General features: G+C 46.6%; 2 protein-coding genes across 5 annotated transcripts in view; one reads left to right on the top strand and one right to left on the bottom strand.

Moving 5' to 3' along the window:
- Positions 1-214: 214 nt before the first annotated feature.
- On the top strand, positions 215-6,808 carry rad52 (RAD52 homolog, DNA repair protein). Of its 2 annotated transcripts, XM_041889477.2 has the most exons (11): positions 215-331; positions 1,159-1,257; positions 1,822-1,923; positions 2,085-2,178; positions 2,442-2,509; positions 3,196-3,314; positions 3,432-3,507; positions 3,586-3,887; positions 4,054-4,262; positions 4,990-5,268; positions 5,529-6,808. In XM_041889477.2, exons 2-11 carry the CDS (start codon positions 1,198-1,200, stop codon positions 5,588-5,590), a joined length of 1,371 nt encoding a protein of 456 aa, XP_041745411.1. In that variant the 5' UTR covers positions 215-331; positions 1,159-1,197; the 3' UTR covers positions 5,591-6,808. The 2 variants fall into 2 exon arrangements, with proteins under 2 accessions (XP_041745411.1, XP_041745412.1); XM_041889478.2 differs by lacking the exons at positions 215-331; positions 1,159-1,257; positions 1,822-1,923; positions 2,442-2,509 and having other exon boundaries at positions 2,094-2,178.
- Positions 6,809-8,613: 1,805 nt separating this feature from the next.
- LOC121576386 (serine/threonine-protein kinase WNK1) overlaps positions 8,614-15,440 on the bottom strand; it is a 67,137-nt gene continuing 60,310 nt past the window's right edge. For 2 of the 3 annotated variants that reach the window (XM_041889481.2, XM_041889479.2), the window contains 11 exons: positions 15,234-15,350; positions 14,903-15,031; positions 14,752-14,803; positions 14,536-14,667; positions 13,325-14,382; positions 12,897-12,971; positions 12,044-12,651; positions 11,665-11,852; positions 11,299-11,448; positions 10,913-11,121; positions 8,614-10,728 (listed from right to left, as the gene is read on the bottom strand). In XM_041889481.2, the coding sequence (XP_041745415.2) occupies positions 10,372-10,728; positions 10,913-11,121; positions 11,299-11,448; positions 11,665-11,852; positions 12,044-12,651; positions 12,897-12,971; positions 13,325-14,382; positions 14,536-14,667; positions 14,752-14,803; positions 14,903-15,031; positions 15,234-15,350 (3,075 nt within the window). In that variant the 3' untranslated portion in view covers positions 8,614-10,371. The remainder of the gene's footprint in view (positions 10,729-10,912; positions 11,122-11,298; positions 11,449-11,664; positions 11,853-12,043; positions 12,652-12,896; positions 12,972-13,324; positions 14,383-14,535; positions 14,668-14,751; positions 14,804-14,902; positions 15,032-15,233; positions 15,351-15,440) is intronic. The other variant, XM_041889480.2, reaches the window with a different exon arrangement.

Genomic DNA, 15,440 nt, shown 5'->3' on the forward strand with positions numbered 1-15,440 from the left:
AGTGAGAGTAGAGACACCAGCGAGTATTCCTTGTCAACAGAGTGATCCTGACATATTACATGTTAAGAATGTGGACTTTGTAGCATTTATTGCATTGGTTATCAACTGCACAGCGCAAACAGAGAGGAAATCAGAAAAAATAGGATTTTACAGCAGACACATTACAATGAGTCCTGTAGATGAATGCTCCGTCCTCACAGGCACCTGAGAGGGAGTGGGATGCTTGTTTTACTAGCCCATACAGTAGGTGGCGGCAATACACCAATAGGTTGTAGTCTGCCATAAAACCTTAAAGAAGAAGAACATGCGTCACTCAAAGTACGACTCAGGGGTAAGCGGGAAAAAATATATTTTGTAGCTAGCTAGCTAGAATTCATTAGAGCGTTTTTCGTTTATAGCTAAACTCCAAGGTAATTTACGGAACATGTATTAACTTGCCAACGTTTGTGCCGAATAATAAAGCTTCACCTCATAGCTAGCGAATTTTCCATCGGCTAATGCATGCCAAAACAACTTCTAGCCAGTTAGTTATAGCGAGCTAACTAGTTAGCTATCCACATTCCGTAATTTAGCAGTTATCAAAGCGATAGCTACATTGTAAATACTACAGTCAAAGGCATAGCTAAAGTATCGAGTTAGTGTAGCAAGCTGTACACACTTCGTTATGTCAGCCTTTACATTTTCAAACAGTGCATTGCGTTGCCGACTTGGACAGGAATACAGCTGGATAAGTTTCACGTTTTATTAGTCGTATGTACTGGATACACATGGTATACACAACGAAATACTTACTTGCAGGTTCTTTCTCGACAATGTAACAACAACAAGAAACAAATATATAAGAACACGAACAAAGTAAATGGCTCAGTAGAATAGAATACATGTTTTACCATATGTAGCTATAATACAGGAAGGCACAATTTAATGCTTAGATACCGTCAGTTTATGGCCGTGGGTCCTTGATGATGCTGCGGGCCTTTCTCAGGCACCATTTCGAGTAGATGTCCTAAATGTGTGGAAGCACGGTCCCGGTGATATACTGGGCCGTCTTCACCACCCGCTGGAGGGCCTTGCGGTCGTGGACGGAACAATTCCCGTACCAGGCCTTGATGCAACCGGTCAGGACTTGATTGACTATCTGTCATACAATTTTTGCAGCACCTGACACATTATTGATAAACTGGAGACCGTGCGAATATGCACCATGACACTGAGGAGGACAATAGCAGCGGAGCATCCAACACGCGCTTCGGGCAGGTAGGTTTGGGGTGCATCAGTCTAAAGTGGCTCCAAATCCTTTCTTCTTTCATGTCAACACTGATGTGAAAGATTTGGACAAGGAAATGCGTCATCTATCCTTTGTTTTCAGATCAGTTAAAGCTGCAATATGTAACTTTTTGGGTGACCCGACCAAATTCACATAGAAATAGAGATGTCATTCTCATTGAAAGCAAGTCTAAGAAGCAGGATATCTGTTCTATGTGTGCTATTGCTATGCTTCCATTTAAGTTTAGTTTTTGCGTCTTTTACTTTAAAAGTACAATATCTTTGGTTATGGAAAATATTTCACAGCTGTTTAGATGGTACAATTATTCTCTACACTATGCTTGTTTTGTCACATAAATGGAAATTAGGCAAACTATTAGAATTTTAGCAACCATGAAATGGTGGAGCGAATTCTGCATAGTGCATCTTTAAGATGCAGGAAAAGAAAGCCCCTTTAGACTATCCATCCAAATGAATAAAAACAGTGTAGGATGTTGTCCATTTTTGCTTTAAAATATCAAGCAAACATCATCAACCAAGACTTTATCTTTTCAGTATAACTATACTGCAGAGGAGTACCAGGCGGTCCAGAATGCACTGCGACAGAAGCTGGGACCTGAGTACATCAGCTCCAGGATAGCTGGAGGGGGCCAGAAGGCAAGGCCATGTCACACAAACTTTTTTGTTGTTGAAAACAACTTTGAATGACATCCTAATCCACCCAAGAGAAAACTAACCAATAAGTACACACTTCATCATCACCCTTCACCAACTAAAACGCCTGCTTAGAACTAAAGACAGTGTTGTCCTTGTTGCAGGTGTGTTACATCGAGGGGCACCGTGTGATCAGCCTGGCCAATGAGATGTTTGGATACAACGGCTGGTCTCACTCCATCTCCCAGCAGAATGTCGGTAGGAGAGCTGGAGCATCGCTAGCTATTCAAGAGTATATTTAGACACTTACTTGTGTCTTCAGTATCTTTAGTGTAACCTTTAACCCATACGTAAAAATGTATGCACACATGACTGTAAGTCGCTTTGGATAAAAGCGTCTGCTAAATGGCATATTAATTAATATTTATTTATTATTTATTTATGACCCACTGGGTACTGTATATGAATGTGTCAGTGTAATGCACAGTCACATCACAGTGACGGACTGTGTCTCCTCGCAGACTTTGTTGACCTCATCAATGGGAAGTTCTACGTTGGAGTCAGTGCCTTTGTCAAAGTCCAACTCAAGGTTGGTGATGGGCAGAGAAGTCAACCATTTTTCATTCAAATCTGCAGTGCCAATGTTGGCTCTTCCCAGTTTTGGAAGTGTGTTTCAAGGGAGGGTGCAATGAGTTGTGTGTTGTTTGGCAATGCGGTGCCGACATTTGGTTATTAGGTTTACCCATTAAATAGTTGGGAGCATATATAGTACATCAGTGCATTTGGAAAGTATTCAGACCCCATTACTTTTTCCACATTTTGTTATGTTACAGCCTTATTCTAAAATTGATTAAATAGTTTTTTCCCCCCCTCAATCTACACACAATACCCCATAATGACAAAGCAAAAACAGGTTTTTAGAAATCTTGCCCATTCACCCTCTGAAAAAGGCTTAAAAATCATTCTTTAACCTGTCTCCTCCCCGCCATCTACACTGATTTGAAGTAGATTTAACAAGTGACATCAATAAGGGATCATAGCTTTCACCTGGATTCACCTGGTCAGTCTGTCATAGAAAGAGCAGGAGTCCTTAATATTTTGCACACTCCGTGTATATAGTGTACAACTTTCTTCTTTTTTAAAATACAGTTTACCCCCTTTTAGTCAGCACCTATACAAACATTTTTGGGTGTGTGTCAGCTCACGCTTTTGACTATAATAATGTATTTCACACACTTATTACTAAGTGTGTTTGGTGTGCCTCTCTCCACCTAGGACGGGTCGTTCCATGAGGACGTTGGCTATGGGGTGAGCGAGGGACAAAAGTCCAAGGCCCTGTCACTGGAGAAGGCCAGGAAAGAGGCGGTCACTGATGGACTGAAAAGAGCACTCAAGTACGGGGGGAGATACTGTACACTTCATGTAACTTACTATTAACTACTTTTTACTGTGTGCGTGTGTTAGTGTCTGAGTTTGTTATAGTTCTGATATTTGATCCCCCAACCTTCCAGATGTTTTGGAAACGCCCTTGGGAACTGCATCATGAATAAAGAATACCTCATATCCATCAACAAGATCCCTAAACAGGTCAGATACTGTTCCCCTGTCAACTGTCATTTACATCCATCCATCCTTTCCAGTGTTCACTGTCTCTGTCTCTCCCAGCCTGCTCCCCCTCTGGACCCGGCCCAGACCAAGCGTTCTGACAGTGAGCCGTCAGTGGAGAAGGCCCGGTTCTCTAGCCTGGCCCGGTGTGAGGGGGCTGGGCCTGGGTCAGGGCGGGCACCACTGGAGCAGCCCAGGGCCCACCACCACCACCACCACCACCACCAGATTCCCCCAGGGGAGCACAGGGACAATGGAGGGGGAGCCAGGACCTCTCTCTCACACACCCCTAATTCTGCCTCTGGACCTGTTGCCCCCTCAGCTCCATCAGACAGTGAGAACAAGCGCTGTAGTCTTGTTGTGTAAGCAACAGCAAAATGGCTAACTCTCAGCCTAACCTTTCTTGTGTATTGGTTTTATTACAGGTGTGTGTCTCTATATTTCCTCTCTCTACCCAAACTCTTACTCTCTCCTCTGTTCCTCTTTGTCTTATCACCCCAACTCTCTCCTCCCTCCCCCCTCCTTCAGGTCTGTATCAGATGCGGAGGACCTCTCTCTCTCTGACGCCCACACAGACCCCAAGCAGCTGAGGAAGCTCAAGCAGCAGCAGCTACAGCAGAAGTTCCGCCAGGAGATGGAGGCGAGAAAGCTCCTGCAGGGACAGGGACAACCTCTACCCCAGCTCAAGACAGAGGGCCCAGACACAGCTGTTGCACAGGCACCCAGTGGAGCTCATGGTAAGACAATAAGCAAGTAAGAAAATATAACTATATTTTGGAGGACCAGTGCTTGACTTGGGCAGGAGCACCAGCACCTCAAATGTTCTACTGCTTGAGCTCCTGTTCCTTTTATAGAATATTAGCTCAAAGTATTGTATAAATATAAACAGTACCGGTACCCATTTCAGTCCAAGTCAAGCACTGTGGAAGACCATAAAATTAGTGTTAGCAAGAAATGTCCAGGTTCTGTATTAATGCAATATGGCGTGTGTGTTAGTCATGTTCTTTAAATTAGTGAGAATGAATCTGTGTATGTGAGTGTTTCTGTTAGTCTTGTACTAGTGTTGCCATGCTCTTTTGGAATGGGATATCTCTCTCCTTCCAGGTAGGTTTAGCACCCCTGACCAGGGACAGAGACCCACAATGGCTTACAGCACCCCTAGTGGCACAAAGAACCCTGCAGCAGGGACGAGTATCTGGCCGGTACCGTAAACAACCACCAGGGGGCTCAAGTAGAAAGAATGGGAGCTACTCTGAAAATGATTCAGATTACGCATATCTACAATGCATGCTGGTGTTGCGGAAATCTACCTACCTATGCTGCTATGTTGGTGTTTTTGATGTTACTTGTGTACCTGTATACTGTGGCTGCTTCTAGTTGTTACTATTGTACTAGGGACTATAAAATCCCCATAGTGTGACAATATACTGTATATCCACTAAAACACTTGCCCCCCCCTCCTAGATGACCCAGAGCTGTGGGACTTCACTCTAGACGGCATCCAGGAGTTGGAGGCCCCAGCAGGTGGACCTTCATCATCATCCTTGTTACGGCCCAGCACGCCAGGGGGGAGTCACCAAATGCTGACCCGCAGTAAGACACCTCAGAGAGGGGCTTCACCATCCCTACGACCCCCTGTCAGGCCCCACGAGCCCCCACCACACGGCCAAGGACAGGGGGGACACCAACCCCAGTACAGACCCCAAAATCAGAACCAGCCCCCCAGGACATCTGACAGGGCAGGTGAGACTGGACTGGGTAATGAATGAGCTGCTTTAAAATAGTGGACATTATTAACCCTGCTCCTGGGGAACTACTGGGTGTGCAGCCTTTTGTTCCAGACCTACACTAACACATCCGATTAATCTAATCAACACCTTGATTAGATGAATCAGGTGTTGTAGCAATGTAAAGTACCTTCAATTTAAACAGTTTGAGAAACATTCTTATTATTGGTACAGCATTTTCTAGATTGTTATTAATTCCCTTTTCTTCTGTCACAGGTGAGGCATTCAGTCCATGTAGGCAAGGACAGTACTTGAAGAAACGCAAGCTGGACCCTTGAGAAAGGGCTGTTTTCACAGTCACCTAAAAGCCATTTTACCAACAAGTCCTAATTTTAATTTGTTTTATTTTAATTGATATGTTGAGTATATGGGCATCTCTTGTTGCTGCTAAATGTAAAGAAAAGTTTATATTTTTGTAAATAAATAAATCAGTGATTCCTGTTTGCCTTTCAAAAATCTGGAATATTCTCTTACATGTAAGTGTATCCACTTGTAACCTTTGTTCTGAATGTAATGTTCTAATCACGTTCCTGAACGATAAGAACATTACATACCTTCAATGTTACAGGTCTGGGATCCTGGCCACACACCAACCTCATTGGCAGAAATAAGCCTCAACTAGGCCCACTTGGTGCATGTAAAAGATGAAACAATAGGATTTCAGTTGTATTTGTATTTTTTACATTTTGTACAATGTGAAAAAACAGAGTAGACTGGTCGCAAGAGAGGGACAGAAATCCAAGAGTACAACATGAAATAACGTTGTTATAATATGTCAGTAGCCTAAGGAGACAGTATTGTGCCGGTAGAATCTTTTCACCACTTGAGGATAAATACATATTTACTGATAATTGGGTGATTAGTAGCTTCTGTGTTAGCTTTTGCTGTACAGTGGTCTGGTGGGTTGTTGTAGGTAAGCCAAAGGTCTAAAACCAGTTAGCATGCAGAATTCAGGAACTGCAGATGCCAATATTATATTGAGATTGACACCTGAGCAATTCAAGATCAGCACTTTGTGTGGACTCCCATACAGCAAGGCAAAGAATAACAAAAGGAAAAAAGCAGGATCTCAGTTTTCCCAAATATCATAAACACTTATCAAATCAGTAACAACCCTCAGTATGCAAACATTATCTCTATTCCCCATTGGTCCCTATAAAACATTAAACATTGCATATTCTGCATTGCAGTAACTCATTATTCTCTAGAGAAGTTAGTCGTTTTTCAATCCAGGAGTGGGTGGATGAGAAGGTCACTATTGAGGGGAATGGCACTCATCGTGTAAGGTGGCAAAGGAGCAAGAGAAATGGTGCCAATGGAGAGAAAAACCACAATACAACTGCTTAGTTTTCTTATCTGCTGAAAACAAGTGCTGCTATGCAATACTGTACTGATTACATTCATTCAGACAACCCACTTACAGACAAATCAACATAGGATACATAAACACAAACGCCGGTTTTGGTGACCACACAAATAAAACTTGTTTTCATGCAGCCCAGTGTGCTCTACTTTCCATTAGTTAGTCCTGTGTTGATATAAGACTGTCACCTGCCTCTTCTTACAGCAACTTCTTTAGGTAACTTCCGCTTAACCTCCACTTTAAAAACATTTACCGATGTCTATGGACGTTTGATGGATCTCACAAGTCGGCAGTTAACTGGTCTTTCAGTCACTGTACAGTAGGGCTAGGTAATTATGGTGTAATTTCTCAGTAATGAGGACGCAAGGCACTAAAGAGTTCTGCAAGTTTACAGGGCTGTCCGTGTGTGTACTGTGTGGGGGTGGGTAATCGCAAGACATCGTACTCTATGGTGATGATGGAGCATTATGTGAAAGCATTAATTAATATGCAACACATGTACCTCGCATGTATAGATATACAGTGAGGGAAAAAAGTATTTGATCCCCTGCTGATTTTGTACGTTTGCCCACTGACAAAGACATGATCAGTCTATCAGTCAAAAATGTTATAAATTGATTTGCATTTTAATGAGGGAAATAAGTATTTCACCCCTTTGCAAAACATGACTTAGTACTTAGTGGCAAAACCCTTGTTGGCAATCACAGAGGTCAGAAGTTTCTTGTAGTTGGCCACCAGGTTTGCACACATCTCAGGAGGGATTTTCTCCAAGTCATTAAGGTTTCCAGCCTGATGTTTGGCAACTCGAACCTTCAGCTCCCTCCACAGATTTTCTATGGGATTAAGGTCTGGAGACTGGCTAGGCCACTCCAGGACCTTAATGTGCTTCTTCTTGAGCCACTCCTTTGTTGCCTTGGCTGTGTGTTTTGGGTCATTGTCATGCTGGAATACCCATCCACGACCCATTTTCAATGCCCTGGCTGAGGGAAGGAGGTTCTCACCCAAGATTTGACGGTACATGGCCCCGTCCATCGTCCCTTTGATGCGGTGAAGTTGTCCTGTCCCCTTAGCAGAAAAACACCCCCAAAGCATAATGTTTCCACCTCCATGTTTGACGGTGGGGATGGTGTTCTTGGGGTCATAGGCAGCATTCCTCCTCCTCCAAACACGGCGAGTTGAGTTGATGCCAAATAGCTCGATTCTGGTCTGACCTGACCACAACACTTTCACCCAGTTCTCCTCTGAATCATTCAGATGTTCATTGGCAAACTTCAGACTGGCCTGTATATGTGCTTTCTTGAGGGCGCTGCGGGCGCTGCAGGATTTCAGTCCTTCACGGCGTAGTGTGTTACCAATTGTTTTCTTGGTGACTATGGTCCCAGCTGCCTTGAGATCATTGAAAAGATCCTCCTGTGTAGTTCTGGGCTGATTCCTCACCATTCTCATGATCATTGCAACTCCACGAGATGAGATCTTGCATGGAGCCCCAGGCCGAAGGAGATTGACAGTTATTTTGTGTTTCTTCCATTTACGAATAATCGCAATAACTGTTGTCACCTTCTCACCAGGCTGCTTGGCGATGGTCTTGTAGCCCATTCCAGCCTTGTGTAGGTCTACAATCTTGTCCCTGACATCCTTGGAGAGCTCTTTGGTCTTGGCCATGGTGGAGAGTTTGGAATCTGATTGATTGATTGCTTCTGTGGACAGGTGTCTTTTATACAGGTAACAAGCTGAGATTAGGTACCAGTATAAAAAAAGACACCGGGGAGCCAGAAATCTTTCTGATTGAGAGGGGGTGAAATACGTATTTCCCTTATTAAAATGCAAATCAATTTATAACATTTTTGACATGTGTTTTTCTGGATTTTTTTGTTGTTATTCTGTCTCTCACTGTTCAAATAAACCTACCATTAAAATTATAGACTGATCATTTCTTTGTCAGTGGGCAAACGTACAAAATCAGCAGGGGATCAAATACTTTTTCCCTCACTGTATACACACACACAGTAAAACAGAAAATTACAGGGTGGTGTATGATAAGAGCTGAAGAAGCACAGGACTACTCTCCTGTGTTACTGAGTACAATACTAATAATAACCCTGCAATTGCACTTTTACTTTCCTTTAACTACGTTGTTTAACAACCTTAAATAATTACAGTGAAACATCAAAATCTGATGGCTGAATACAGGTCCATAAAGAACATCTTGTATTTGTATTTAAATATACACATGAATTAAACCACAGAAAGGGAACCCCGGACAATTTGTCATGATTTTGAAAATATGACAACGGGAAATAAGGTTGGATAAATTTGTGAAAAGTTTACATTTCTTTGAGGTCTGTGTCTGAACATCATGCACCGTTCACTGCTAAATAATATACCGGTACTAGTACTATCTACAGAGAACCCTATGCCTCAGGAATGTAATACCTTTCTAACAGAAATGTACTGAGGGCCATAGCCTTGCTTATCAGTCTGACTACAGTACACCAGGTGGTGAGGTGAGACAACTGACACAGTAGCTAAGGTTTAAAACCCCAAACCAAATGGTCACAGTAGCTGAAGCCTACAACTGAAACCACTGACACAGGTTTCAGTTCATAAGCCTAACCAGTCGCTAAGAAGTAAACCAAAATCACTCATGGATACAGTCACTTCAGGCAAACTCCAAAGCATGGACACGACAGGAAGTAGGTATTGATAAACACTATCTACAAACAGGTCCGTTACTTTTAGCTCACACTAACAGGTTATGGTCTCAAATAAGAAACTAACACCCCCCGTCAGGCATAACATCACACCATCTCAGAGGGACAGATAGAGTCAAATATTACCATGGAATCATAACCTAGGACAAGAAATATCTCTCTATACGAAGACAATGTGTACAGGGGTTTAAGGCCACTGTTACACGGGGCCAAGGACACACTCCTTTCCTCACAATGCTATTATTGCATCTTACTGTACAGCGATCATACGGGTAACCACTATCCAAACACTATCCACTAAAACCTTACCGACTTCCATTCACACTTTCTTTCTCTCATTCCACCTCTTCTTTCCTTCTCTACATACTGTATCTCTCGCTACTTTCTTTATACAAACTTGTTACCCACAATTCATCTGTTTCTCGCCCAGACAGCTTCCCATACAATTCAACACCCCCGAATCTCAGCCAATGACAGTAGGGCTAGGAGGCGCATGTGTGTCTGTTGGCAGGGTTTCTCTCCATCTGCTAATTCTGTCCTAGTTAAGCTTAAGGCCAGTTACAGTCAAGAAGTGATTCATTCCCCCTCCCCGTTCCTATCCTCTCCTTCAAGGGAATGATGACATCGCAATGGTGCTTTCAACAGACGTCTTTGGCCATTGCCGTTTGTGTCCTTGGGTCAATGGCTTTCACTGGACAAACCCAAATGTCAATCACAGCCCGCTTCCACAGCCATTGGCAGAAAAGACTGGGCCCTGTTAAGGGTGAAGGTGTGATTGGTGTGCTGTGGGTATGTACTGCACTCTCCCTCCGTCTGACAGGACTGAACCACAGTCTCCTCTCCTTCGTTCTCACTACATTCTTCTTCCACCTCACCAATAATCGAAACAGAACAAAACATCAGAGAGTGCTAGTAGTTGTCCTATAGCTCTCCTCCTCCCTGCCCTCAGTCCCTCTCAGCCCAGCCTGACTAACCCAGGTCCAGGCTACGTGGCCCTCAGGTTGAGGCCTCCAGGGTTGCTGACAGGTTTCTGGGTGGCTCCCACATGGAAGGCCTGCTGAAGGGGGGCTGAGGCCGAGGAGGGGGCTCGGGGCTGGTACTGGGTCAGCGGCTGGGTAGAGGCCAGGAAACCCACCTGACAGGGTCCTGTAGGTCCTGCCCACTGGGGGGCGCTGTAGGGGGATGGGCCATAGCCGAATCCCTGGGCAGGGGGGCCCAGTGAGCCCTGACGTGGGCAGATGGGGTTGGAGGGGTTGGTGGTGGAGGGGAGGGTGGGGCAGAGGTGGCCAGGGGCAGAAAACTTCCGGCCCATGTTGGCTTGTGGAGGGATATGTACATGGATCTGTAGTTAGGGAGAGGGGACAGGAGAGAAGGAGAGGAATCAGACAAGGGGAAGTTAGTTAGATCAAAACCAATATTAAGAGAGCAAAAACAAACGCTAACATTACCATTTAAAATAGAGCTAAAACCATAGATTGGCAGATTATTGAAATGGCTGGTCTTTAGACTGAGTAGTGAGGCCTTACGTCGTGTCCGGGTCCCTGGGCTGTCCCCTTGGGTCCTTTCTTGCCGTGGGAGAGGCTGATGGCGTCTCGGGCCCAGATGTCAACCAGCTGGTGCAGGTCATCTGTGAATGTGCCCTTGCGGCTCTGTGTTAGGGCCGGGGCTATGTTAGGGCCTGACGGCTGGCACTGGCTGGGGTTCGCTCCAGTGTCTGAACTGGTCCCACTCACTCCTGGAAGACACACAGAGATGAGTTCAACCTGGGAAGCCAACTCATTTCTCAAATCACGTTTGGCTTCTCTTCTGGAGATTTATTATCTCTTGGTTAGATGAATATTGCATGGGTTTGCCTTTGTAAAACATGTAGTGAAGGAGCATAGACAATAGGAGCGTGGCTGGGTTTGCTTACTCATGGTGGAGGTGCTGAGGCTGGGCAAGGAGGGGGAGAGTTTGAGATTCTGGAGGGAGGTCCGGCTGCCTGACTCAGAGACCCCTGCAGTGGGGCGAGAAGTCTGCTTAGGGGAGGACGCTGGGGAGCTCTGGCCTGAGACTGGGGCTCCTAAACACACACCAACATCAACCAGAGAGTGGAGTGGAAAGAAACAACTGATCACATTACATTTACACTTCTAAGCTAGCAGTCTCTACCCTTTAATATTGACTAATTACTTGTTGCTTGCAGTCATGAACATTTGTAGATTAATTTCCATTCAGCAGTGCGCAGATCACTCACTAGATACAGACAGATGGACTGACCAATCATAACTCCTGTTACCTGAGTGCAGGGGACTGGGCTGGGCGCTGCTGCGGGTTGATTTTCTGGCCTTGGCCCTGCGTCGGCCCCCGGCCATGGCCACAGCGGGGGAGAGGACAGCTGAGGGAGGAGGTTTACCCAGCCTGGTGAACAGAGCATTTATTTCCTCCTTCTGACGGGAGTGGAGGGTCTGGATCTCTATCATATGTCTGTGGAGGAAGAGAGGAGGGCAGAGTGAGGCAGGGTTGTAACAAATACAGTACAACAGTCACCACTATTTCTTTTATCCTTTACTTATACAAGTGATCCCATTGAGATAAAAAAAATGTATAAGAGAATTATGGCCCAAAACAGCAAAACAAACAACAGGTTACATCTTGGAGGAGTGAAGGTAACATACTTCTCTCGGAGGCGGCTGACTTCCCTCTCAAAGGCCTCGTCCTCAGGCCCAGAGTCATCCTCGTTGTCGCTGGTCATGTAATGATGAAACAAACCGCTGTTCACGCCGGAGGCAGAGCTACAGAGGTCAGAGGTTGTCGAAGAGGAAGGGCCGTTCTGATGGCAGGAGCTAGACCCCGAAGGAGCTGTGGTATTGGCAATAGCTGGCGTCACTGAGAAACGGCCCACTTTTGAGACAGAGTTGGGGCTGGCAGTCACCTGGAAGAGTCCGATGGTGGTGGGCTGTGTTGGGACAGAAGTGAGCCCATCTACGGAGTCTCCTCTCCGGACTCCTTTGGAGAGGGAGGAGGAGCGGTGGAGGGTGTTCTCTGGGCTGGAAAGGGAGGAAGAAGAGGAGGAGGACGAAGAGGGTGTGAGGGAGGAAGAGGAGGCGATGTTCGAGGGGTCAGGAGTGCTGCCGGCGCTAGCTTCTGCTGTAACAGAGACCTGGAAGCGTCCCAGTTTGACGACCCCTGTGGAGGGCGTTGCGGCTCTACTGCTCCCTGGAATGGTCTCTGGGCTCAGAGCTCTCCTCAGCTGGCCGTCCAGACTACCAAGAGGCTGCTGGGACTGGACACACACACGACATGTCAGTAACAAACATACCAACACAACTCACTCAGAAAAACAACACTCAAAATAACTCACCACTACTAACACAACTAATATAGGTAAGATAACACAACAGAACAAGCACAACTCAACACACACCACTCAAAGATAACCCAACGATCACCTATTCCACACATCTACAAAACTCAACAGTACATAACTTACAACTTCTCAAGGGGACAAGTTCTGAAAAGAGGACTAACCTGGTTTGGTCCTGGGAATGGAGGCAGTTGCTCGGTGGTAGGGGTGCCTGCCTGCTCGGAGCCACCAGGATACATCTGACACACACACACACACACACACACACACACACACACACACACACACACACACACACACACACACACACACACACACACACACACACACACACACACACACACACACACACACACACACACACACACACACACACACACACACACACACACACACACACACACACACACACACACACACACACACACACACACACACACACACACACACACACACCCGACACACACAAAGATGTAATCATTATTATCAAGGTGGGAGAAAAATCACGTTCTCACGTTCCAACAATTGAAAAAAGCATTTAGTACAAGTACAATATCTTCTCAGTCACTGGACAATCAGAGAGTTCCCGTACCTGTGCTCTAGTGGCTTGGCCATGCTTTTCTGGAGGGATCTGTGTATTTTCCGCTGGTGTGATGCCCTGTCCTGGGGTGGAGGTGGGGCCCGGGGCTCCCTGTCCCCCTGAAGTGAGGGACAGGTTTAACGGGGGCACCAGGGCCGCCCCGGGGGGAGGGGAGATGGTCCCCGTGGGGGGAGAGGTGGTCTCAGTGTTGCCAGTGTCAACGGAGGATGTGTCCTTAAAGAGTGAGCGCAGCTTTTTATCCAGGGCATGGATGTCATCTATACCAGGGGCCTTGGACTGGGACTCTCCCCCATCTGGGTCCCCTGGCTGCGACTGGGATGGTTGGGAGGGCAGGGTAGAAGGTGGAAGTTGGGTGGGGGCCATTGCAGGCTGTGCCACAGGGACAAAGGTAAGGATAGGCTGAGACTGGGAGGAGGTGGGCTGAGTGACAGGAATGGACACAGGGATAGGCTGAGAGGACGGAACAAGAACAGGAGCAGGGTGCTGCTCTGAGCTGGTCACAGTCCCAGAGTTACTGGGTGGAGCTCCAGAGACAGGGGAGAGAGGGGCAGAGCTGCTGCCCATCTGGGCGTCAGAGGCTGGGGGGAAAGAGGCCGAGGTGGCCTGGGGGTGCTGGGGAGCAGCTGAAGGGGGGAATGTGATTCGGGCAGGGGTAGGTTGGGAGGGGGCAGCTTGGTAGCCAGGCTGGGGGTGTGGGATTAGCTCACTGGTAGCAGGTGGAGGGGCTGGAACTGTGGTTGGAGACACCCTCCCAGTTGCAACTTGGCATGTGGAGGGGGGAAGAGATGAGGACCCAGAGGGGATGACAGAGACAGGAGGCAGGGTGGAGGAGGAGGTGGGGGCTGTAGCCCCTGGGGGAGCCAAGGTCTGGTGAGGGTGGAAAGGAGGGGAGGCTGGCCGCAGGCTAGCCTGGGAGGAGGGTACTGTGCTGGGGTCTGGCTCGGCTGGGTGGCCCATGGTGGCTTGTCTCTCCCCATGCGTCTGCCTCATCTCAGTGAAGGCCTGCTGGAGGCGGCCTGAGGGGGCAGACAGGGACAGGCCCAGACTCACTGGGGCGGCGGGGAGGAACACAGACAGAGAGGAGTCACTTACATAACCTGGGCTCTTACAACAAGTCATTTATCATCATGACTTCAAAACGCACTAATGTTGGTACTTGCATCAAGCAACATGTTTTAGAGTTCTCAAACAGTCACTCTCACCTGGAGGGGGCTCGTCCCCAAACGAGGTGTTAGCCAAGGGAGGGCCGAATAACTGCTCCCTCAGACGGGACTCTGGGACAGGGCTGACGATGAACCTCCGGCCTGCAGAGTGGACCACCTGAGCTGCAACACCTGGGCAACAGGGGTCAGGGGTCAGGGGTGAAGCTCAGACAATCATCTTTCCGTAGAGATAGTAATGTGTAGGTGCATGTTTACCAGGCAGAGGAGTGGGCATGTTACGCTGCTGTAAGGGGTCATCCACGACAATCTGAGGAGAGAGAAGGACAACACGATGTCAACTAAAGGCTGCCCAGCAGTTAGTGGGTGGAAAGATGAAGTGTTGCTGTGTGTTGGTGTAGTATGTTACCTGAGTGAAGGGTGGTTGAGCGTAGCCTTCCTTCATGCCCTCTCCTTTATCGTCCGCCATTTCGATGACCTCACGGACCTGCTCGATGAACGACTTGCGTTCGCTCTCCAGGATAAACTCACTCAGGACCTGAGAGAAGGATATACATTTAACTACAATAATAACAATTAATGCCTATTAAATCCACATTTCCACCTGTGGAAAGAGACCAGTGGAGCTACAAAACAAAACAAATCTAATGCCTTTACTTTTGACAACTACAGAGCCTTTGGGGAAGAGATCAATAAAACTCAGATCAATGCTTTTTAGTTTAGTTTATTATTATCATTACCATGATACATGCGATCTCTTCAGGATTATCTCCATCCAGGTCAAACTTAAATTTGACCATCTTCCTGTTGTGGGTCTCCAGCTGGCACTCTGCTACCCGGTCTCCAATGTTGGAGATCTTAAACAGACACACAGAGAGAGAGTGAGAGGCCAATAGGGTTGCAAAATTCCTGTAACTTTCCTGAAAATTCATGGGTTTTTCTGAAAT

Source organism: Coregonus clupeaformis, chromosome 11 (assembly GCF_020615455.1).
Source record: "Coregonus clupeaformis isolate EN_2021a chromosome 11, ASM2061545v1, whole genome shotgun sequence".
In the NCBI taxonomy this organism is placed as follows: Eukaryota; Metazoa; Chordata; class Actinopteri; order Salmoniformes; family Salmonidae; genus Coregonus; species Coregonus clupeaformis.